The following is a 27,005-nucleotide window of genomic DNA, read 5'->3' as shown; positions in this document are numbered from 1 at the left end:
TGGTTCTCCCCTGATCTCCCACTGTTTTCTGTAGAACCTCTGCAACATTGATTTTATAATCCCTTACTAACTTGTAGGTCTCAATCATATCTCCCCTCTTCTTCCTATCCACTAGACTCTGCAAGTTGCATCTTCTCAATCTTTCCTCATATTCGACATTCCAGAGGTCAGAAACTACCTTAGTCAGTCTCTTCTGGACCCTTTCCAACATCTCTTTGTCCTTTTGAAAACCAGGATTTGGCCACAGTAGTCTATGTGTGGCATCAAAGCCTTATACAATGGAACAAGAATCTCCCTACTTCTATAAGTCAGTGTCCTCCACATCATTCCCAGAAGCCTTTGTGTTGTCCTCACATTTTGGCTATGTCTCCCCTAAATTTCAGATCCTTATCCACTATCACCCCCAGATCTCTTATTTCCTCCACCTCCGATGACTCTTCATGCAAAAAGTTTTTCCTGATTTCAAGTTAATTCTGAAAACTTGGGTTTTTCACTCTGCAGAACATATGCAATTAGCTGGAAAACTGATCAGAACACGTGCAATTAGCTGATATAATACTCTGGCCTCATAGCTTTAGTTTCTTTGGCCATAAAGTTCAAAACAAGTCAAATCCAGCTCATACAGATGATAAATGTTAGTGGCAATAGTATGCATGAACTATTGTCTTAAACTTGATGTTACATCAAATGTCTGTCTGCACATTCTTTCATACTAACTTTACTTAGGTATGTGCTATATGTTGATCTGTACAATGTCGTATTTACACCATATAATTTTAGTATTATTTTGAATAGCTTTTCTTTTGGTATCATATATAATTTTCTGATTTACAAAAACTCTAATTGAAATTAGCATGGTTAAGGAACTCCGACGACTGAGAGAGGTTGAGAAGCAGGTTGTGAAGGGATAGGATGAAGTAGTTATAAGGGTGAGGAAGTGTTATAGCAAGGCAGAGATGCAGAAAATAAATTAAAAAAAAAAAAAAAAGGTTGGAAATGATAAGGATATGAACAAAAATCAGAATCAGTATCAGGGAAATAGTAATGGTCAGATCAAAGTGAGAAGTGTACTATAGCAGAGAGAGTAGAGGGTGATGGTGTTGGTAGGATGATCTCAAAGAGTGGGGAATTGTTGTTTGTATATTAATGTAAGAAGCATCAGAAATAAATAGGCTGAGTTTGTAGCATTGATTGAGTCAGTATGCCCAAAGATAATTGGCATAAGTGAAACTTGGTTGTCTGAGAATAATATGCTGTCAGAACTAGAAATAGTAGGATACAGAACTTTCTGAAAACATAGGAAGGTGAAAAGAGCAGGAAAAGTACCATTACTGACAGCAGAGGAATTGTGTCCTTCAAGAGTGAAAGAGAAAGTGGAAAATAGTGGCATGTGTAAAGAATTTGAAATTATTTGGTGTGAAGTTGAGATCAATAGAATAGTATATTTAATAGAACATTGCTACAGGTCAGGAAATGTGGAGAGCACTGATTATCAAATGTTTAGACTCAGTTGGGCAAGTAAAAGGAAGATTTTAATTATAGGAATGTGGATTTGAAAGAAGAGTGGTGAATGATCCTCACAGGATATGGTTGTGAATTAAGCCTTCAACACTAATACCTGTTGGTGAAGTTCTGACTTGGAAGGTGGTCAAACAGGAAATTAGTGTTATGAAGGTATATGAACTATAAGGTGAGGGATTATGAGAAACTCCATAGGCAACTAACATCAATACATTTGCTTATTAAATAACTTAAGGAATTTACAATACAAAGGATATAAATTAAATTAAACTTTAATCTATATTTCCAATATTTCAGCAACGTCACGTTGCCATCTTCACAGGAACTTAAAATAAAGACAGGTGCACGCAGGCACTACACACAGTAAATGAGGATGCTATTGTTTCTCCTAAAAGTCCTGATGTAGAATACCTATTGTACCTGATGTAGAATATCTATGTATAATACCTACATAGCCCCCTAGGGTTATGTGGGTATTATACATAAATATTCTTGTAGGTATTCTTGGTCAGATCAAAAATAGATCAAAAAATAGGTCAGATCAAGAATACCTACATAACCCGCTAGGGGGGGGGGGCAACATCAGGACTTTTAGGAGAAACAATAGCTTCCTGCTTCGTCCTCATTTACTGTGTGTAGTGCCTGCATGCACCTGTCTTTATTTTAAGTTCCTGTGAAGATGGCAACATGACGTTGCCGAAATATTGGAAATATAGATTAAAGTTTAACTTAATTTATATCCTTTGTACGTTGTAAATTCCTTAAGTTATTTAATAAGCATGTCCAACATCTAAGCCTTTCTACGAGAATCAATACATTTGGTTGATGAGTTGTGCAGAAAAGATGATGACAGTGCATAGGAAATGATAAAGCAATGCATAGCTTCATACAAAGTGTTAACAGAATAAATAAAATAACAGTTAGAAGGATGAACAGTGAAATCAAGCAAGCAGTATGTAAAAGAAGTTGTTATGAAGGAGGTATTCCTCCATATTTCTCCAAAAAATAAGTGACCAGTAGCATGCCTCAGAGTTCTGTTCTTGAACCTCCTGCTGTTTAACTCATTTGTTAATAATATTTCATTCAGATTGACTGGAGATCTTCAAATGTTTGCTGATGATACAAAGTTAGGTAGCATTATCAGGAGTACTGCTTATGTTAATTCTTTACAGGAAGATTTAAATAGGCTTTTACCTTAGACAAATGAGTGGAGTTGTTTTAATATTATTATTATTATAAATGCAAAACACTTCATTTTGGGATGCAGAGATATAAAACTACATACTCTATTGGTGGAGCTGTGTATTGGGAAGTGAATGAGAATTGGGATTTTGTGGTGATGGTAGAGAGTGGACTAGAGTTCTGAGGACACATTGCACATGTTGTAAAGACTACACATCATATTGCTGTTATGATAAAAAGTATACTGACAAGTAAGGATAAGGAGGTAGTGCTTCCATATAAGGCATTGATCAGACCACACAAACTATTGTGATGTGAAAACTAGAGAGGATCCAAAGACAAATGACCAGAGGGATGTTGGGGCTCTCGAGTGTTTGTTATGCAGAAATGTCAAGGGAATGCGGATTACAGAGTTTGCTGGATAGGAGGAAAAGAGGAGATATTATAGAGACCTTCGAGTTGGTTAAGGAATTCTACCAGATTAATACAGAAGGCATAATAATAAAAAGAATGGATGGCAAGATGGAAAGAATGAGAGACATCCCTGGAAGTTGTATAAAGATGTGGTGAAGAAGGGAGTAAAGAGAAGATTTTTTGCATGCAAAGTTGTTGGTGAGTGGAACGCTGCCAGAGTGCATTGTGAACTTTGGGACCCCTGGCGTTCCTGTGCGAGTCTTGCTAGTAGTTTAGAGAACCCTGTATAATGTTTCTCGAATTGCTGACAATCTTACTTCCTCCCTTTACTGCGTTAATCTTGCCTACGGGCATTTCTTTTTGATTTGCGCCACACCCTTTCAATATTGACCTTGAAGGTCACCTGCGATGGGTCTTGCACACAATCAAAAGACATGCCGAATTTCAGGCGATGCTCTTGGTTTTAATACTTCTACATCCCTTCTTAAACAATGAGCGAGTTAATTCCCTTTGGGCTTATTTTGCTCTTTATACAGATGGCTTTACATAGGTGGTTAAAATATACATTTTTACAAAAAAATTCAGGTGAATTCCTACTGCAAAAAGTCGATGTTTTTAGATAATTTACTTTGGCAAAATCGAATTTTTACATAGGCCCACCCTTTCATGAAAAAATTTTTTCAAACACAAATGTGGATGATAAAATTTTTTTCTTTACATTAACTGTGTGCTGTGTGTTATTCTCTCTCTGGAGTGGACAATACTCGGGTTTGTTATCCCCCTCAATGTTTTTATATGGTGCTCCTTGATCTGAAGAAGTATCTCGCCTGAAAATGTTGTTTATTCCCTGAGCCGTCACCTGCTGTATTGCCCTCTCCAGGGGATTTGCACTATTCGGCTTCCGCATCCTTGGGAGCCTCCTGGGTCACAAACCGGTAATATCATGCTGCATCTTCTTCGGACATGCACACATCATCTCTCCTTCGATTAAGACAGAGTGCCCTCACCCTTCTCTCCCCCTGACGGCTGAGATCCCTCTTCTCTAACAAGGCATCAAAAGAATCACCCACGCATACAAGCCTGTCATCCCCTTTGTGGTACAACTTCAGTCTATCCGAATGTACAATTGCAATTTTATCCGGGTTCTTCAAGTCTCAGATTCTGAAATTCACTGGAGACAGCTTTTCCAGTATCTCATAGGGCCTACCGCACCTCTCTTGAACTTACCCCTCCTTTCTCTGAACTGATTTTTGCTCCAACAGTACCCAGTTACCAGGGATCAATTCTTTATATTTCCTGAGCATGTTCGCATAGGCTCTGGTTTTATGTGAGCTGTTCCTGCTAGCTTCTGCTATCAATTCGTAAGTTACTTTGTTCCGTTCAACCAAATCATTGAAGTATTCATCTATATCTTCAAACCTAGAGTCGATGTGAGAATGCCTTAAATCACATGGGAAACTAGGTTCAAATCCATAGAGGACTTCTGTGGGGCTCTCTCTTGTCGCCGAATGAATGGCAGTCCTGCAGGCAAATAGAGTCTGTGGCAGATATGTGTCAAAACTTGTTACCCTAGTGTCAGCAAGTTTAGTCAGAGTGTGTTTTAGGGTTTTGTTGAGCCTCTCACACATCCCGTTCCCTTGTGGGTGGTATGGGGTGGTGAATATTTTCTTGATTCGTAGCGTTTTGCATAATTGTAGCATCATTTCAACTGTGAAATTTTCCCCTTGGTCAGAAAGGAGAGTCTGAGGTGTTCCATATCTCGACACAATAAATTTCAGGAATTTATTTGCCACTATCTCTGTGGTTTGGTCCTTCACCGCGACCACCTCTGAGAATCTGGAAAACATGTCTATTGTGACTAAAATATACTTATTTCCCTTTTGTGTAGTGGGCAGGGGCCCGATTATGTCTACTGCTACAGCCTGGAAGGGCCAGGCTGGGATCGGAAATGGCTGCAAGGGGGCTTCCCCCCCTAAAAGTGACCTTCTTTTGACATATGTGGCATGAAGATACATAAGCTAATACATCTCCCCTCATTCCCCTCCATAGATATCTGGCTGAAATGCGTCGTCACGTTCACTCAAAGCCCCAATGCCTTGACAAATCAGAGTCATGGAAAGCATATAAAATCCATAGGATCATGATTGATCCTATGGATTTTACCTGTTTATATGTCTATTTTATGTTTGCCTGTTTAGTTAGCAGTAACCCATCATCATCCAGGTGCACTGTCTTCACGAAAGAGAGCTCACTGGGCATGGGCTCTCCCTTCTCAATTCTTTTATGTACAATACTCCACATGAGGTCTCTCCTCTGGGCTGCTACGATAGATGATTTGTCCCAAGATTGAAGGTGGGGTTTTTTATTATTATTATCCTCTAGGTTGTTGACATTGTGTATGGGGCAGGGATTAACATTATTAGTGTCTTGTTCATCACTTCCATTGTTTAGGTCGAGAGATCTCGACAAGTAATCGGCCACCATTTTTCTTACCAGGGATGTATTGAATGTCTATGTTGTACTCTTGGAGTTCCAAGGTCCACCTAATAATCCTCTGGTTTTTATCCTTCATGGAGGATAAGAAAGACAATGGCTGGTGATCCGATCTTATCACTATTTGTTGTCCTAACAACAGGTATCTTAATTTTCTGAACGCAAATACTATTGCCAAGGCTTCCTTTTCTATGACAGAATAGATTAGTTCAGAGGATGAACGTTTCCTACTGATAAATGCTATGGGTTGGAAATCGTCCCCCATGCTTCTGTTCCAACACTGCAGCAATGGTGTGGAGCATCAGTCGAGAGGAAAAATTTCTCCCCAAATCTTGGGTAAATAAGGACAGGGGTTCTTGTTAATGCTAGATTTAATGAGTCATAGGCATTTTGCTGTTCATTCGTCCATTTAAACTTTCTTCCTTTCTTAGTTAAGTTGACAATTGGCTCCATAAGCATGGAACTATTTGGGATGAACTTCTTGTAGAAGTTAACCATTCCTATGTACCTCCACACTTGTCTTACAGTTCTTGGGATTTCTGCCTCCAAAATGGCACATACATTGCTATGGGTAGGGATTATACCATTCTCGCTTACTTGGTGGCCCAGGTAATTCGCTTCTCACAAAAAAAATTGGCACTTGGAATACTTCAATGATAATTTGGCCAGATGCAGTCTCTTCAATACTGATGATATTATTGACTTATGCGTATGTAAGTCCCATGAATAAATTAACAAGTCATCCTGAAAGCAGATGACCCCCTTGCCCAGGATACCTGCTAGGACAGAATTCATGAGAGACTGAAAGGACATGGCAGAGTTTCTCGCACCTTGAAGAAGCCTACACAGTTGGTATTTCTGCCACTTCATTGTGAATGCAAAATACTTCCTATCCTCTTTCCTTAACAGAATTTGATAGTATCCCGAATTTAAATCGAGCTTCGAGAAGTATTTCGCATTTTCAAGTCCCAATAATAGCTCTTCTATTTTACACAAGGGGAAATCGATCGGCTTAGTGACTTTGCTGACCTACCTCAGGTCTAAAAGAAACCTGAAAACGCCATCAGATTTCTGCACTAATATATATGGGCTATTCCATTAGGAGTTCGACTTCTCTATTATCCCGGTTTCCTCAAACTCTTGCAGCATTGTTTGTAGCTTCTCCATTTGCTTGACCGGCATTTGGTATTGTTTTACGTGAACAGGTCTCGTTGTGGTGATATGAACGGTCTGCTCTACAAAATTCGTACAGGATAGTGAGGTGATTTCTTCCATGAAAACCTCATCATATTGTTGGAATACAGTTAGGAGAAAATCTTCAATTTCCCTGCATTCAATGTCGCAGGTTGCATGGCAAGTGGCATCCTTCATCAGTGCCCCTTTCTAATCGGGACCTCCTTCCAGCGCTGCATTTGACCCTTTTTTTTTTAACGTTCCCTGGGACCGGGATTTTGTCTGAGTTCCATATCACATAGAGACACAGTATTTGTGGCATAATTGCATATGAATTGATATCTTTTCAGGAAGTCAATTCCTAAAATGATGTGGTCGGTTATGCTCGTGATGATTGGGAGAACAATCAGGTCGCGAGGTAAGTTTAGTCTGGCTTCAGGCAGAGTGATGACTACACTTAATTTTGTCGTAGCGTGGAGATCCGTTTTGCCACTCCCGTCAGTTTGATCAGGTTGAGCTAGCTCCGAGACCTGATTTGGAATTAGGTTCCTATGCTTAGGAACCTAATTCGTAAATAAAGGCCACAAGATGACAGAGACATGGGCTCCTGTGCCTAAAAGGATCTCACAAGGCACATTCTCGTCACGGTTGTCAGCAATTCTTCCTGCCCCCTGTTCATCCCGCCCACACTCAGCATCCTATATTGCTCGATTTCATTCGTACATGCTCTTCTTGTCTTACTTCTGATACTTGACTTAGCAGTCTTGCATTTAGTCGTTAATTTAGTTCCAATTCTCCCCTTTTTTATGCCCCTTTGTATCATTTTAATACTTGAAAAGAAAAAAGACTTATAGAATATTCGTTTGTCAAGAGTACTGTTGTCCAATGGATAGAAATTATGGCTGATGATATCAAAAAAAGTTTAAGGGAGTGTCGAGGGAGTAGCTGCTAGAGGGCTACACAGTCTGTAGTGTTTTCAGAGAGCTCCCGAAAGCTAGGAATAATTTTGAGTGAAAATTAGAATATAGATTTAAATCATAACGTAATATTGTCTAATTTTGGTAGCTTGTTGTGTCTGTGTGATTTTGGTGTGATTTCCGTTTTATTTAATTTAGTATTTTAACAATACGTTTCATTGATTAGCACACGGCACCAATGCAACGTAAAATAACGGTGTCCAAAAATACGACGCCTTTGTTCAAATACTGTAATGTGAGAGAGTTTGTCCAATGTGATGTGTGCAGGATGTATGCATTCCCGAATGAGGTTGGAGTTTGGATTGAAAGTGATAGTGGTGGGAGAATGTGCAGAAAGTGTAAGCAAAGTGAGGAGTTGAAGTATGTGTCAGGTTGTGAGACAGTTATGGTTGAAGAAAGCCAGAATGTGAGTGAAAATAGTTGCTTGATAGGGAATTGCGATGTACAAGATGGCAATGAGAGCGATGATCAAAGAAAGAGCGAAAGCAACTATACAGAGAGAGAGAGAGAGAAAATGGTTTAAATGATAAAAAAAATGAGGAATTATTTGTAGAAAGTGAGATCGCTAGGTTGCGCGCAGTGATACAAAATGAGCAGCGGCAATTAGAGCACCTGCAAAACTCTTTCCAGGGTGATTCGACTAACGTAAATAAACAAGTGTTTGAAAGGAAAAATAAGCGTAAAACAGTGGGAGTGTTTCTGAAATGAAGGAAAGAGTGTTGTATGGTGACTCGTTATTAAGAGGAGCGATAGATGGGAGTTTAACTAAATCGTACTTACCGGGTGCAAAATTTAAGGATGTAAGTGAGAATATTAGAGCGCAAAAACAGAAGGTGAAAGAATTGATAGTTGTGGTGGGTACGAATGAATTGAAAGAAGATACAATTTTTTATGAGAGAGGACTTGAAAGTATTGTTAAAGGTAGCAAAAGAAAAGAGTGACAGAGTTTGAATGGTGAGTCTGTTGCCGCGGTATGACAGAGAGGAGTTTAGAAGGAGGGCCATAATCGCAAATGACATTATTCGCAGGTTATGCAGACGGTGTGGTGTGGAATTCATGGACGTGTGGAATGAGCTTGATGGGCAAAAGGATTTATACAAGATGGATGGCCTGCATTTGAATGGATTTGGTGTGCGGAGACTGGAAAAAGTGTTGCTGAATGAAGTGAAAATGGATGTGCAGAACCAGGGAAACTAGAATTACCAAGGAGGGGGGGGGGGGGGGAGTGGATATGCAGACATCAGCGAGACAGTTGAGTGTAAGAATGTATATAATGTACCAGAGCCAGTACTAAGGACAAAAAATTGGAATGGGATAGTTAGAATAATGCATCAAAATAGGGGTGGGAAAAAGGGATCACTGCATTTCATGTATACTAATGCCAGGAATATTAGGAACAAAAAGGAAGAATTTTTGGTCTTGATTGGCTCTTCCTGGCCATAGGTTATTGGCATTAGTGAAACATGGCTGACAGATGATGATATAGTTAGTGGGATAGAATGTGTAGGTTATAGTGTGTTTATGAGGGACAGAGAGAATAAAATGGGGGGAGGAGTGTTATTGATGATAGCTGATGAACTGCAGCCAAGGAGAATTGAAGTTGTATCGCAGGATAGTGAAAAGAGCTAATTTGAGGCTATTTGGTGTGAGATTGAGACTGGCAGAACAAAATATACAGTTGGGTGCTGTCATAGACCAGGTGATGGAATAAATGGTGGAGATAGTATGCATAAACAAATTGATGAAATTAGTGGAAGGAGGGTAATTATTATAGGGGATTTCAACTAGTGTAACATTGATTGGAAGGAAATGGATTTTATTCAATTATTAAGGGATAACTATCTGAGACAGCATGTAATTGAAAATACTAGGGATGTGAGAGTGCTTGACCTAGTAATAGCATTTGAGAATTTGACTCTAACGAATATGACCAAGTTGCCACCTATTGGTGAGAGTGAGAGACCTGGGAGGTGGCTAAAGGTGTGGAATTTTCGATTAAGACAGGGTATATGTGGAATTACCGTGCTGGGTATGACAAGTTTAGGAGATTGCTTGGATCTGTGCTATGGCATGTACAACTGCAAGTGCTGGATGTCGATAGAGCATGGGAAGTGGTCAAGGAGGTTATGGCTGATTGTATACCTAGGTTCCGAATAGTAAAACAAGTAGGAGTTAAATGGATGAATAACACCATTAAGCTTGAGCTGCAAAAAAAGAAACAACTGTGAAGAGAATTTAAAGAGAAAGGTGACCTGCTGGCACACGAACGGTATAAAGTGTAGGCCAGAAGAGTAACGAGTGTGGTAAAAAAAAGCAAAAGCGGATTATGAAAGGAAACTAGCTATGCAAGCTAAAGAGAATCCCAAACAGTTCTTTCGATATGCTGCAAGCAAAAAAAAAAAAAACTGTACACGACAGAATGATTTTAAGGAATGACAATGGTAAGGAGGTCACTGAATCAGTCGATATAGTGGAATTACTGAGCGAGCACTTTGCAAGAGTATATCATCCAGGTGGTGACATTGAAAAAATGAAGGAACCATTAGTTCCAAAGATTCCATTAGAACCATTAGAGTCCAAAAGACGGCCTTTGACTAGTCGTGTGCCACAGGGTTCTGTTCTTGGACCACTGCTGTTTAATTTGTTCATTAACGATGTAGGGAAGGATCTGAGAGGAAGTGTTCATTTGTTTGCTGATGATGTAAAGTTGGGTAGAGCAATAGTGAGTGCACACGATGTCAAAATTTTGCAAGATGATTTGGATAGTTTGAAGACTGGGCTAAGGAGAATGGACGTCAATTTAATGTGACAAAATGTAAGGTTATGCATTTTGGGGTGAAAAGATTAGCAGCAGTATACCACATTGGTCGAACTGTATTCCAGGAGATTGATGAAGCCAGGGACTTGGGAGTGTTGGTGGATAGGGAGATAATGTTTAGGGGGCACATTGCAAAAGTAGCTAAATCAGCTCATCAACTCACTTGGTTGTTGAAAAATACTTTGACGAGCAGAGACAAGCAAGTTATTGTACCTCTGTACCGAGCCTTGATAAGACCTCATCTCAACAACTGTTCCTAGATTTGGTCACCTAGGTTCCTTCTTGATGGGGAGGAGGTGGAGAGGATCCAGAGGCGAGTGACTAAGATGATAGTGGGTCTATGGAATGAATCATATGAGAACAGGTTGAAGATTTGTGGGTTGCAGAAATTAGTTGATAGGTGGAAAAGGGGAGATATGATTGAGACAGTCAAATTGTTAAAGGGTTTCTATAGGATTAATTCAGAGGATATTTTTGAGATCAGGACTGGTGGTGGGAGAACTAGGGGACACCTATGGAAGCTGGGCAAGAGTGTGGTTAGCAGGGGTGTTAGAGCTGGGTTCTTTACTTTTAGAGTAATAAACGAGTGGAATAAACTGCCAGAGTCTGTTGTGGGTGCTTTGACAGTGAGCGAGTTCAAGGCAAGGTATGATAGTTACTGTGAGAATGTTGTATAGTTGTAAGGACATGATGTTCAGGGCCTCCCTCGATGAGTCTCAGGACTCCCTGGAGTCGCCCGTAGTAATAATAATAATTGCTTTGGATGACAGCACTGATGCCTCCGATACAGCATAACTACCAATATTTATTCGAGGAGTTGATGCAGATTTCAACGTCACAGAAGAATTATTGGCGCTTCAGCCGTTGAAAGGAACAGCTACCTGTGAAGGTATATTTGAAACAGTCAACACAGTTTTCGAGAGATTTGGGCTTAAATGGAGTTCACTATCTGGCATATACCCTGCAATGGTTGGTGCACAGAAGGGATTTATTGGAATAGTTCATGAAAGAGCAATAGAACTACAGATCTATCCGGAAAATTTAACAAATTTTCACTGCATTATCCACCAACAAAATCTGTGTGCAAAATCGATTAAATTTACAAATGTTATGGAAGTTGTAGTAGCCAGTATTAACTTTATTAAGTCACATGCACTTAATCACTGCCAATTTAAGGAGTATTTGGCAGACCTATTTTCGGATTATGAAGATGTGGCTTATTATTGTGAAGTGAGGTGGTTGAGTAAAGGTAAAATGTTAAAACGATTTTATGATCTGAGACAAGACATTGCAGATTTTATGGACATAAAAGAAAACACAATTAACCAAGTAAAAGATGATGAGTTGGTGTGTGATTTAGCATTCCTTGTAGATGTCACTAGATACCTAAACGAAATGAATCTTAAATTGCAAAAACAATTGTTTTTGCAATTTAAGATTCAGTTTCATTTGATTCTGCATTTCATCAGATTCTGCATGAACCAATTGTTTCATGCAGTTCATGAAACAATTAGTTCATGAACTGCATGGACATGTCAAAACTTTTTGTAATAAACTAAGATTGTTGGAAAGTCAGATAAGAGCTAAAAATTGTTATCATTTTCCTGCTCCAGCAACTCATAAAAATATCCCTTATAATTATTATGGAGATGAACTGAAGGCACTAATAGAGCACTTTGATACAAGGTTTGCCGACTTCAAAAACAAAGACTCCACATTCACTATATTTGCTCGTCCGATGAATGCTGATGTAAATAATGTGCCAGAAAACTAACAGATGGAACTTATTGAGCTTCAGGCGAATTTAGTGCTAAAATCACAATTTAACAACATTGCTTTGACGGATTTTTATAAATTTTATTTGGTGGAAGAAAAATATACAAATTTACACACCTTTTCAAGAAAAATCATTTGTCTTTTCGGCAGCAGATATGTGTGAACAGTTTTTTTCGAGGATGAAATACAAAAATCAAAAATTCAGACAAGAACAATGGACGAAAACCTCGAAAATTCTATGTGATTATCCTTAAGTAATATTAACGTCAATATTGATAATCTTGTAGTCGAAGTACAAGGCCAATCTTCACATTAAATTGTTATCGTTCATTATATTATAAAATTTATGTAGAGCTTTATACCAAAGCATTATATTATAAATAAATGAAATATGAAGTAGCAACTTGTTTTAATTCATTTAATATTAATTTATTTTATTTAATAATTTGGTCCCCGAACTAGGAAAGCCTGCTTTAGAACATTTTGACATCTGCATAGTATTCATCATGATATCCATCATATTTTATCAATCACTTGTGAAAATTGTGATCGTTAAATTTTTTTGGGAGCTATGTCATCTGTCATCATTTCACATTTATGATTATTATTAACAAGAGACTTCCATGGAGTCAAAACATTCGTCACGGAAAGCACACACACACACACACACACACACACACACACACACACACACACACACACACACACACACACACACACACACACACAAAAAGCCCATCAAACCATGCTTTAAATTCATTTAATGTATATGCCTTCATCATTGATGTTCCCACACACACACACACACCAACCTCTCTCCATACAGAGAGCCTGCTCCTTACATCGCTGCTCACACCTCCTTATCAGCTTACACAGATGTCTTCTTGTTCGTATCCTCTTCCCACATTCTATGAAAAATTTATTCCATATTAACTTGGCAACAAACCTTCACCAATTTAAATGCCTCGATCATATCCCTTCGCATGCTTTTATTCAAAAGCCTTTGCAAACTGCATTTCCACAATTGGTCTTCATATCCAACATCCCAAAGACAAGTTACTACCTTAGTTAGATTTCTCTGGATCCTTTCTGATATATATATATACATCACCATGAAAATCAGAGGACCAAATCTGTGCACCATAATCCATGCTATTCAGTCTGATATAGATTAACAATTCTTTATTTTTGCATGTTAAGATCCTTTGCATCATTGCCATAATCTGTGATGACTTCACAACTTGTGCAATGTGACCTCTGAACATCAGATCCATGTCCACAACCACTCCAAGGTCTGCTGCCTCCTTAACTTCCTCCAAAATTTCCCCATTAAGTATATTATATATAATTTATATTACATTAAATATATTATATATAATATAATATATTATACTTTGCATCCTGTCATTACTTACCAAATTTCAGAACCATACACTTTGTAACATTGAACTGACCTTCCCTACTGCCAACTCATACAATCTATTCAAGTCCTCCTGTAAGGCCACAGCATCTACTGATTCTTCATCACCCCCTTTAATATACAAATTAAATAATAATGGTCCCCAAACAGACTCCTGTGGCACACCATCCTTGTACTTCCATACATGCTTCTCTCAGAAACACCTTCATATGGCTAGCCACAATGCAGGTGTGGAAGTACAAGGATGGTGTGCACAGGAGTCTGGCCCTCGAACTAGGAAAGGTTGCCCATGCCTTCTTTAGAACATTTTGACATCTGTATGTCAACATTTTGACATCTTTTTGAACATTTTGACATCTCACCAACTGGGGGAAGAGCAAAACCTCACTCACAATTACATCCTCTGATGAAATGATCAGATCTACAACTCTTGATCCATGTGTACCCTCCTTTGTGAAAGAACTCAAGAATCAAGAAATTCATTTTCCTTATTCCCAAATGCTATCTCTTCATTTCAATCAATACTGGCATAATCAAAATCATCCATAATAATCACCCTTCTCTTGTTCTCTAACCTGAGTTAATTATACATTTCATCATCACCTTACCCCCTCTCTGGCCTTATAGCAACATCCAAATAAATATCTCTTCTGTTAACATCCAACTCACACTACACTACCTCAAAACCATTGCCAATGTTTTCCTCTTACTAATCAGTTCAGTCTCTTCCATTACACTCATTGATCTTCCACTTCACCTATTGCTTGAATCACATGCTGTGCTTCCATCTAGCAACAGTTTTTCAGTTAACTCACTCCAAAGCTATTCAAATGCAATCTATCACTTCTGTATAATTCCATTCTTCCCTCAAATATAAGCCATACATCCACAAACTGCACTCCCTTCTACTCCCACATCTCTACAAACCTACCATTAATGATTCTCACTCTCTGTCTCAACTCATCATTGTCATACTTTCCATTACACTGTACATTACAATCTTTTCCATTACACTGTTATCTTTGATTCTCCTCACTAATCTCTTGATAATCTGCCCTTACATTCTGCTTATGTCCTTCTAAATCATTTATTCTCACAACCACTAGTAATCCTCTTGCTCATTTCCTCCTCAAATCCAGAGCATGAATTATCTTGCTCATTCTACCACTGAGATAGCAGACCTTATGAACTCTCTCATTAACTAATTCTCTAACAATGAAATCTCCATTGTTAATACACTGCTATTTTCAAGTCATTTGTTGCTTCTTTTTCTATTTCATCCTATTCTTTTGCACTCTTTCACTAATTTATACTAAATATCTAATATCACTCTGTATATTCCTCATTTCATTTTTCATTTCGAACAATTCTGTCTTCAAGCCTTGCATTCCAGAAAATTCACTCGCTGTTCCTCCCATAACCTCACTGTCTCTCATTTTGCCATACCTTTCTTCCGATTCCTCATTCCTACTTCTTTTTGTCACCATATCACTTCCTTTTGTTCCTTCATTCCTGTGTTCTTTCACTCTCTGTCTCACTAGATTTTGTTCTATTTATGTTTCCTTCATTTACACTAACTTTCATTCCTTCAGTCTGTTTCACACTCTTTGATAACTCATAGTCTAACGAAATATTGCACTTTCTACAAATCTACATCTCTTGTTCAGTCTTTCCACAAACACATCTTTCACATTGTGCAATGCATACATGTTGTACTCACAACATCAAACCATTTTCAAAAAGTTTACATCATTAACAGTATTTGATCTTTGCACCATGCAGCATATCCTCCTATTCTTCTCATCTGTCTAGGATGGATTGAGTCCCCTCCTACTGAGAGGTTACTGGCATATTAATGCAGCCAGTTCACCACTCCTCTGCTGCATCCCATAAGAGTGATATTCATGACTGTATCCATGTGTATTCATGGGGCCGGTTTGCCTGCTTTCAGGATGAAAAACCCCATATAAAATGGGGAGGGCCTGCTGCCCAACACCAGCTAACTTGGCTATGGCTGAGGAAGATCCTTAAGCTCCTCACATTGTCGACGGAAAGCAAACCTAGGACACTCCTTCCCCAGGCAAATGGGTGAAGTGCATAGCCACTAAGATAACCATGCAGACACGCATATAGACCTTGTGAATATCACCATTGAGTTCCATTCAAGGCAAGATTCAAAAATTCACGTAAAAAAAGTCAATAATAAATTCATAAAGCCAACAATCACATAGGTACAAAGCTATCAAAAATAAATATTATTCTAATATGCAAGTAATATTACCAATTATTACATAAATGTTTATGATTGTATTGATAATACAAGAAATATATGTATCAGATTAGAATAGCAATATTAAGAGTAAACAGTTTCTTCAGTTAACTCACTCCAAAGCTATTCAAATGCAATCTTTATTCTTTCTGTATAATTCCATTCTTCCCTCAAATATAAGCCAAACATTCACAAACTGCACTCGCTTCTCCTCCCACATCTCTACAAACCTACCATTAATGATTCTCACTCTCTGTCTCAACTCATTATTGTCATGCTTCAGCAACATATTGACAATCTTTTAAAAAATTTCAAACATATTTGAATAGCTTCTTACCTCAAATTGTCCATAATCTAGGCTAAGCCATACTCCATTTTCCATCCATTTAGCCTCAATATTATGCCATTTTCCATCATTAACAGTAACACTTGGTAGCAAAAGTAACTGTTCATTAAATCGATAGTGAATATAGCCTCCCAAAATCTGAAAAAGAATTTAAAAAAGTCAAAGAAAAAAATTGTATTGAGAAAATAATATAGAAATATCAAGGTATAATGGTATAATAGAAATATCAAGGTAGGATGGGGAGTAAACAGATAATTGAAAATGCTGAATAATCCAAACTTGACAGTTTTTTTTTTATATATATACTTAACAAATATAACAAGTTATTCAAACCATAGTTAGCATAATTTGTTAAGTATAGGCTATTACTGCATATTCATACATTAGTTAATAAGATAAATCTGTAAATTTTACTTGTTTTCAAGAATCCCTGAGATGCTTCCTAATGTCAGTATCAGTTTTCTTTGCAGCTATGATATCATTATATTCAAGTTTTTATTATTATTATTATTATTATTATCTGAGAGCGCCAGAGAGTCAAGGACTCATTGAGGAGAGGCTATACATATTTATTATCAAGCAAATCCAAATATTCAGTACATCATTATACAACCAAAACTTTTTTGTTTTATGGTTAACTGTCTTATGTTTTTCAGAAATCTAGTTCTGAAAAATTACGCTATTTCATTACATTACATTATTCGGGAAAAGGAACTATGTTGTTAAATTATTGCATTAAGAAAAATATTGATCACTTCTTGAAGCAACTAGACAAAGACCGAGAAACATCTCTTCTTACACATTTTCCACATCCTATGCATGTGTGCATGCATACAGCCACACAGAAATGTATTTTCTTTTAAGAACCAAATATGCTGTGTAAGTATATGAATCAAATACTTGATAGATTAAAGAAAGAATGATGCATGGATAATTCATAAAGTAAATAACATGCACTCAAATAAATGACAGTACACTACATAAAAAAAGTATTATTATTATTATTATACAGGCCCCACCACAGAGTCCGAAGACTCATTGCAGGAGACCCAATCTATCCACACTATCTATCATACCTCATCTTGAACCCATTAACAGACAAAGCACTCACAACTGACTTTGGCAACCTATCCAACTCATTCACCACTCTCTAAGCAAAAAATCTAGTCCTCACACCCCTACTGACCACAACTTTATTCAACTTCCAGGGATGATCCCTTGTTCTGGTTCCTCTAGCCAAGTGCTGAAACATTTCCCCTGATTCTATCCTATAAAATCCTTTAAGCAACCTAAATGTTTCTATCGTATCCTCTCTTTTTCTCCTATCAACCAACTTCTACAGTCCACACACCTTCAACCTATCCTCATAGGGCACATTCCACAAGCCACTCACTATCTTGGTCACATGCCTCTGAATCCTCTACATTGCTTCCTCATCCCCCAAGAAACCCAGGGGACCAGACTTGAGCACAATAATTCAGATGTGGATATATCAAGGCCTTATAAAAAGGAATTACAACTTCCTTATTTCTGCTTAATGTGTTCTTCACTAGCCAAGTAATCTTATGGGCTAATTTAGCAACCTTAGCAATATGTCCTCTAAACTTTAACTCTCTGTCTACTACCACACTAAATCTCTAGCTTTATCTATTTCCTGTAGTACAGTGCCATCAATGTATTACACAGCTTGTAATCTATTTATCCCAAAATGCATAACTTTACATTTCTCGACATTAAACTGATACCCATTAACCTTTGACCATACTCACAGTCTATTTAAATCTTCCTGCAAGCTCTCCATATGCTTTGATTAACTATTACTCTACCTAATTTCACATTATCAGCAAACAACTGAATATTTACTTTCAGGTTATTTCCTACATCATTTATGTACAAATTAAACAGGAATGGTCCAAGTACTGAACCTTGTGGCACACCACTAGTCAAGTGTTTTCATGTCAATTCTGTCCCCTCCATATACCACTTATTGATATCTGTCCAGCAGCCGCCCTCTTATCCACTTAACTAGTGTAATATCCATCCCCCCACTTTTTCTCATTTGCATTAGTGTTCCATGTGGTATTCTGTCTAATGCCTTTGCAAAATCGAGCAAAATCATCATGTAGCCATTTCCTTTATCCAACTCAGCTGTTACTTTATTATTAAAAGTTACTAAATTACTAAGCACAACTGACCTTTCACAAAGCCATGTTGACCCTCATATGTATCATATTTTATTTTATCATATTCCTGAATTCCCTTTTTTTTTACCAATTTTTCTAGTACTTTTACCACCACACCTGAGATACTGATTGGTCTATAATTTGCTACTGTAGTCTTAGAACCTGCCTTATGCAAAGGAATAATTTTGCCCTTTTTCCACTCCCTTGGAATTCTACCAGAGATGAGACTTAAATTAAACAACTTAGTCAAAGGCATTCCCAGTTCCCTTGCATATTCTTGCAAAATCCTGGTTGATATTCCATCTAATCCCACAGCTGTATTTACACTGAGATTCTGCAATATCCTAAGAACCTCTAATTCATCCACCTCTGTTCCCACATTAGCGTCTGTCACATATGTTAAAGCAGTAACCTCACTAAGATGATATACCCCTGTAAAGTGGTCACTCAGTAAATCAACTATTTTATCTGCTTCAGTCTCTTTGTGACCATCATCACTTCTTCTGCAGTTTATCCCACTTAAGTAGGGTCGCTGTTTTTAATATCTCCTCCACATCCTCCTGTCTTGGGCTGTAACCACATCCAATTTCTTTATCCTCAAGTCATCCTCCACCAGCTCCTTCCATCTCTTCTTTGGCCACTCGTGCTTCCTCCTCCCCTGCACATTCATCTGCATGACCTTCTTTCCTACATACTCATCCTCCCTCCTCGTCACATGACCAAACCATATCAACCTTGCCTCGTGTATCTTTGCACCTAAGTTCGTAACTTTCCCCATTTTCCTTACATAGTCATTTCTCAGACAATCCTTTCTGATTCACCTTTCACCCTGCACATTCACCTAAGCATTTTCATCTCTGCTACCTCCATCCTGCTGATGTTATTTTTCTCAGGGCCACAGTTTCCATAGCATACGTCATAGATGGTCTCACTACTCTCCTGTAGATTTTGCCTTTTGGATTAATCAGTACCCCTCTTATCGCATAGCACTCCAGCAATCTCTCTCTCTCTCTCCAGTTCTTCCATCCAGCTATGAGACAAATGAGTCAATCATTTGTCTCATAGCTGGATGTGACTATCATCACTCATTAAGGTTAATCTTCCATAGTTATTCTTCCACTTACTTGCCACATAATGAAAGAACTCTTTGGGATTTCCTATGGCCTGTTCAGCTAAATTCTTCTCATAATCTGATTTTGCTTTCCTTACCATGCTGGTCACCTTTCTTGCCTGAGCCTTGTACTGTTCATGAGTTTGCTGGTCACCTTTCTCTTCATATCCACTCCAAACATTTTCTTCTTCTGCAGCTCATGCTTAATGATATTACTCATTCATCTAACTAATACCTGATTAACCCTCCTTACCCTATGTATACAATTTAATACTGCTTCCTCTAGATGGCCCTTAACTATATCCCATGCACCACTAACATCCTTCTCCCACAGTGTTTTATGCCATGATTTAAGCTTCTTCTTAAGCATGTCAAAATCACCTGCCTTGTATTTCCACGAATACCCCTTCTTGATAGAACATAGCTCACATTTTACAATTTCCCAAGTCAAAACCACATGGTCATTTTCACCAATTGAAGGCAATTTTGTCACCATGGATATGGATAGCTCTTCCGGTCCTATGACCAGGGTCAATACTCTCCCATCCCTGGTCCCCCCCCCCCCTCCATCACATGCTGCCTTAAGTCATCATCCCTCAGCAGGTGTATAAATTCTGTTTTCTTCCTGCAATGTGATCTTTCTCCTTTCAGTCTATATCTCCATAGTTGAAGTCCCACATAATAATCACTCAACCTGTACTCATTGTACTAATTTGGCGATGCATGTCTTCCAGATCATCTGTGGAACTCCCTGGCCTGTAGCAACAACCAACTATATATTTTGTCTTATTGGTCTTAATCTCACACCAGATTGCTTCAAATGAACAGCAACCTTGCTGCCTGTCTCCTATTCTTTTTGGTTGCAATTCATCTGCTATCATCAGCAGTACTCCTTCTCCTATCCTATCTTCTCTATCTTCCCTGAAAATACTAAACTCTTCCTATACCTTCTGGCAGGGTTGTACTGACCAATGCCAAAAATTCCTCTCTCTTGTTCCTGATACTTCTGGCATTAGTATATAGAAATGACAATATTCCTTTATTCCCTCAATATTTTTGCTTGAGAGACTAGATTTCTCACTTGCTCACATGGGTGACTTCACACAAACTCACTTGCTTCCACGCTAAATCCCTAAATTTGTATGTCAGCATGCTCGGTGAACAAAACTCTCTCCAGACACCTAATACCCAAACCATTCAGATGCAGTCCATCAGCATTGTACAAATCCTTCTTTCCACCAAACAGAGTCCACAGATCCACAAATTCTACATCATTCCTTTGTGCACAATCTACGTATAGACTCATTGGCTATCAATGCTCTCCTCCATTCACCTCTATCACTGCGTGGTAGGAGGAGACCTACAATCTTCACTTCTCACTTTTCAGTTTTGCCACTCTTAACAACTCCTTTACATCCTCTCTCTCAGAGAATACTTCTCGTTCTCAAATCATTGGTACCAACCAAGACAATCATTTCCTTCGACTCACCTTTTTGCATTCGGATGGCGTGGCTAATATCGTGAATTTTTGTCCTTTGGAAACACAATTTTGTCATACTTTCGTTAAGAACACCCCTGATTACTGAGTCCCCATACATAATTTTCTCCTGAACTTGTTTTTCTTGTTTGCTTGGTCAATCTTTATTATTCTTTCGGGTCACCTGCTTCTTTCTTTCTTCAACCCTGCTTGTTACTTCTGCAGTTTTTCGATTTTGCATTTTATCCTATGAAGGATAACAATTAAGCATGCTATTTCTTTACTGATATATATTTTATTCTCCTCTATTTCCACGGCCACACATTCAACATTATTAACATAATTTTCCGTCTTATCGTTGGTTTTTGTTGCATTCTGGTCACCTAACAGATACTCACTCAAAACACTTAATACATATTTTCTCTCTCCAGTTTCAATTTTCTTCCACATATTCTTTAATTTTCTTAATGCATACATTTCACATACGCTGCACTGAATAATATCCCACAAATTCAAATCACAGGATAACGTAGTCTTTGCCATTATTGTTCGTTGCATTGGTGCCGTGCCAACAATATTGCAATAAATATCACATTAATAATGGAACACATATAGACCACAGTAATAACTTTAATTAAATAAAGGTACAAATATTTCATAGTGAAAGTAACAGTTTGGTTTGGCCCAGGACGTCCTCTTAAACGATGACTTCTAAGGCCGGAACAGGCCATGCTAGGCCTAAATCCTTGATATGCATGATGATGATGATGATAAAAGTAACAGTACATCCTCAGTGTAGAACAAACAGTTAAAGGAACGGAATACAAAGTACAGAACAGTCAGTGGATCACCAAATAAAATTGTTGCTGCATGCCAGAAGATTAATTACTAAAATATTATTAAATAATTTTTTAAAGATAATTATTTCATTGATGGTTGCATAAAATAAGTCTCCCAAACTTTTGGGAGAGAGAGACAGTCATTTTGATTTAAATTCGGCCAATGTAAGAGGACTTCGCAACTTTCTTTAAAAAGGTGTTCATATTTAAACCTGAATCTGTGGAGAAGACAAGCTTTATCCCACTGGATATTATGATTAATGTCAATGCTATGTTGATGAGGTTTCATGTATCTGATATAATACTGATGTTCCTTCATTCTTTTTTCCACAGAACGGCCTGTTTGTCCATAATATGACAAATTGCATTCACATGGTATCTGGTAAACACCAGCCAACGATAGAGGTGAGTTTGTCTTTTGTAGATGGCAACGAGTGAAAAATTTTGTTGATAGGAAATTATGTGGAAATGAGATGATACTTCTTCAAAATTCTGCCAATTGGTTCTGAGATGCCAGAAATATAAGGGATTGGAACCCCGCAGTCTATTGAAGAATCCTGAGGTGTTTGAACATATAAGTTAATTATCTGCTGGATTTGATTAGGGTTGTAACCATTAAATTCTATTAACTTTTTGATAGTGAAACGTTATTGTTGTAAGCTTGAGTGAGAGGAGCACACTTTATGTGCTCTATTAATTAAAGACTTGATAACACCAATTTTTTGAGAGGTGTGATGAGCAGACTTTTGATGAATGTAGCTGCCTGTAAAGGTAGGTTTTCAATAAACACTGGTTGATAAATTACCAGAGGATGTGTGTGTAAGGAGGATGTCCAAGAATGGTAAACTACCAGACTTTTCTTTTTCCATGGTGAACTGAATGTGTGGGTGAAGGTTATTTGTCTGTTGTAGAAATGTGGTAAGTTCCTCTTCGGCATGTGGCCAAATAGCAAAAACATCATCGACATCACAAAACCAAAGAGGGTTGGGGATGAATGGATGAGAACTTATTGTGATAAATATCACAATAAAAATGTTATAAATATACTAATACTCTAAAAACATGAAATTTTATACTAATATAGTATAATACTATAATTTTCCAATGAAAAATCATAACAAAACAGATCCAAGTCATTAAATTACATGACACTCGCAATATAAAACCAAAACCATTCATTTTGGCTTCCAAGTTGCAGCTACTACAGCTACCAAGTCTACTTAAATTTCATATATGGAAAAGATTAGTTGTGTGGGAGGGGGGGAATATGCATATACTTCTAGTGAAGAGGAACAAGAAAGCAATAAGTTATTAACATAAACGTTCTTATTCTTTGCTTACAATGTACTACCTACGATTTTAATTCAGTAAGCACAAGGATTCCATTCTCATGCAAAATTTGTATTATGCAGACTTGTGAACATTATTATTAACAGAGACCTCCAGGGAGTAAAGGACTCATCAAGGGAGGCCACATACTACACTAACCAGCTATTATACTTATTCTTGAATTCATTCATGCTACTTGCACACACAACATCCAATGGCAATCCTTTACATTCATGCACTATCCTATAAGAAAAAAACCTAGCCCTCACTCCCTTCTTAGCAGCATTCATTCATTCATTCTCAGCTTCCAAGGATGCCCTCTTGTTCTTTCATAAAATGAAAAATTCCATCAACTGAAATCTTGTATGAACGTTCAGAAGTTTGTAAGTCTCAATCATATCACCCTCTCTTTCTCCTGTTTGCTAGTGTCTACAGCCTACCAATTCTCAATCTGTCTTCAAAATCAGTATTCCACAATCATTTTTAACACTTTCCTTTGTACTCTCTCTCTCTCCACTGTGTCAAAATCACAATGGAAACCAGGAGACCAGACCTGCGCACAATAGTCCAAGTGAGGACTTATCAAGACCTCAAGTTATAATAAATTTAGTTTAATCCTTTATCCAAGTGTATGCAAACAAAGTTTTTGGCTGAAAATATCTTCAGGACTGAGGTAAAGTAGTGCAACACCAAGCAAAGGTGGACCAAGTTCTCATCACTCCTTGTCTCAATATCTCCCTTAATGCAAAGCACATCTCCTTGCAGACATGTATACTGCTATGCATTACGGGAAGGGCCACTACCCAGACCGGTTTCAACTTTTATTGCGGTCTCGTGGGAGGCAGCCCCAAATGTGGAGATACTAAGGCAGAAGCAATAGGAGAGGTCATTGCTTCTGTAAGGTAGTCAACACCTTTGGTGTTGCACTACCTTACCTCAGTTCTGAAGATATTTTCAGGTGCAAACTTTGTTTGCATACACTTGGATAAAGGATTAAACTAAATTTATTATAGTCTAACCAAGTAAAAAAATAAACTTCCAACCTCAAGTTATATTTGCAATTTTTGTCACATGCCCCTGAACTTCAACTTGCTATCTATTAGCTCCAAGATCCCTAGCCTATGAATATGTCATTTTATGAATATATAAAAACATAGCACTGCATTTTATTGTGCAATTTGGCATGGGATGAAATCATCATGCTTTTGTAATATCCTTAGTATTCCACTAATGGGTTTACGGTATACAGAATGCTGAATTTTTACTAAATTGTTAGATTGTTTGACGGGAATTGCCTTTATCATTTTTTCACAGGTCTGGAAAAATTATATGCCTTGAAAGAATCAATAATACTTTATATCTTGATTCAGAAAACTGAAGTGGTATTTCAATAGTAAAAAACTACCTTAGAAAGAAGTTTTCTACCCTCCAAATACCACTTAACATATTATTATATAACACCTCCAGGGAATCCAAGGACTTGTCATGGAAGGGCAGTTGAAGGAACAGTGAATGGCCTGGTATTCTATGAAAATATAGTATACCAGGCCATTCACTGGTATACTACATTATGGTATGGTACATTAAAAAATAAATAAATAAAATAAAATAAAATAAAATAAAAATAGAATATAAAATGCATGCCAGTTGTAAAAAGTGTGTGGGGGGGGGGGATCACAAAGTGAGTATATGGGATACTAAGGCAAGTGATGTGAAGTCATAAGCTTCTATATATGAGTTGACCCAGTCCTGAAAATAGTTCAGGCACAAACTTGTTTGCTTACACTTGGATAAAGGATTAAACCAAGTATAACTTCTTGGTATCTTTAATTTATAGTATAACCAAGTGGAAAAACTTCCAAAACTATCTCTAATCCAGAGTATTTTCATAAGGTGTGACACATTTTGGCAACTCGTATATGAAAATATGACTTCTGCATTACTTCAACCTTGACGTCACCTCTGGGTCTGGTGCCCACTGATAAGACCTCAATAAGTCTGGTTCCCACTGACGAGATCTCGGTTTTTGGCAAGATAAATACTTTGGTTTTCTTTCGTTTTTTTCTTTCATTTTGATTTTATTTCACTGGTGCTAGTGGTGGTTTCATCCTCACTAGCACTGGTTTTTTAAAATAAATATTAAGATTGCTGGTAGTGCAGTTAATATCTAATTATGGGATTACTTTTAGTGGTATCATGGCCATCATTTTATAGTAGCTCAAATAAAGCATTTGCTGGTGGTGTAGAATTATTTCTGTTTCATGGGATTATTTAATTCTCAGTCTTACTATTATTATTATTACTATTATTATATATAAGGTGCCTCCACAGAATCAAAAGACTCATCGCAGGAGACCCAACATTGACATACTAACTGTTATTCGCACAATACCTGTCATACTTCCCCTTAAACTCATTCACAGATGAAGTTCACAACCACCTCTAGCAACGCATTCCATCCATTTACAACCCCTCCAAGCAAAAAATCTAGTCCTAACATCCTCGTTAACTACACTCTTACACAATCTCCAGGGATGACCCCTCATTCTCTCCCTTCCTGCACTGGTCTTAAAAAAAGTTATCAGTATCAATCCTATATGAATACACCATTTCCGCATCACCAAGAAATCCAGGTGACCAGATCTGTGCACAATAATCCACATGAGGTCTTATTAATGCCTTATAAAGTGAGACAATCACTTCCTTATCCCTGCTTGTCAGTGTGTTCTTCAATAACCATGTAATCTGATGTGAAGTTTTGGCAACCTTTGCAATAGGCCCTCAAAACTTAAGTTCTCTGTCCACAATAACTCCCAAGTTCCTAGCCTCATCAATTTCTTGTAGTTCAGTTCCATTAATATTGTAAACAGCATGTGAATCTCATCCTTCGGAAGTGCATCACCTTACACTTGGCCACATTAAACTGGCGGCCATTTAGTTTAGCCCAAACCATCAGCCTATTTAAGTCATCCTGCAAGATATCCACATCCAGTACCGTTGACAGGATGTAGCATAGAGGCAGCCTGCCACACAGTGTGGCTTAATAAGGGTGCTCGTTCAGCCATATTGCGGTAGGTGCCATCACTACACTAACAATTCCTGTTAGCAGTGACTGTGCCTACTGCAATAGCAGTAGCAAGTGCAAAAAGAAGTTTTTCTAAGCTTAAACTGATTAAAAATTATTTGCGAACAAGAATGACTCAAGAAAGATTGGTTGGTCTAGCAACTATATCAATAGAGGCGGACATAGCTTATAATTTAAATTTAGAACTTATAAACAGTTTTATTGTGTGATATCCCCATACAGCAAACATTTAATTAATATTATTATGTAATCGTTTTGCATTAATGTTTCTCTTGTAATAAAAACAAAAATAGCAATTGGAGATTTTCTTATATTTTTGTCTTATAATCCATTAGGAGTGATATTTAATTGTTTGCCTCAGGGCATGATCCAATCTGGCAAAGGCCCAGTCCACATCATCTGAATTAACTATCGCTCTTCCCAGTTTTGCAACATTAACAAACAAGTGGATATCGCCTTTCAAAGTATTCCCAATATCATTGATGTACAAATTAAATAAGAGAGGACCAAGCACTGAGTCCTGAGGCACCACTAGTAACCTGCCTTCTACTGGACTCTGCTCCACCATAAACCACTCTTCTATTCACTAGCT

At 37.7% G+C, this 27,005-nt stretch overlaps 1 protein-coding gene across 1 annotated transcript in view; it reads right to left on the bottom strand.

The window, feature by feature from the left end:
- stan (Protocadherin-like wing polarity protein stan) overlaps positions 1 to 27,005 on the bottom strand; it is a 777,611-nt gene that overhangs the window by 344,500 nt on the left and 406,106 nt on the right. Inside the window, exon 12 of the mRNA XM_090397383.1 lies at positions 16,381 to 16,527. Coding sequence (XP_090253509.1) covers positions 16,381 to 16,527 — 147 coding nt within the window. The remainder of the gene's footprint in view (positions 1 to 16,380; positions 16,528 to 27,005) is intronic.

Source organism: Typopeltis vanoorti, chromosome 1, assembly GCF_054136105.1.
Source record: "Typopeltis vanoorti isolate ZY-2024b chromosome 1, IOZ_Tvanoo_1.0, whole genome shotgun sequence".
Classification (NCBI taxonomy): Eukaryota; Metazoa; Arthropoda; class Arachnida; order Uropygi; family Thelyphonidae; genus Typopeltis; species Typopeltis vanoorti.
Note: the sequence above shows the minus strand (reverse complement) of the source record. Positions and strands in the feature narration are given on the sequence as shown.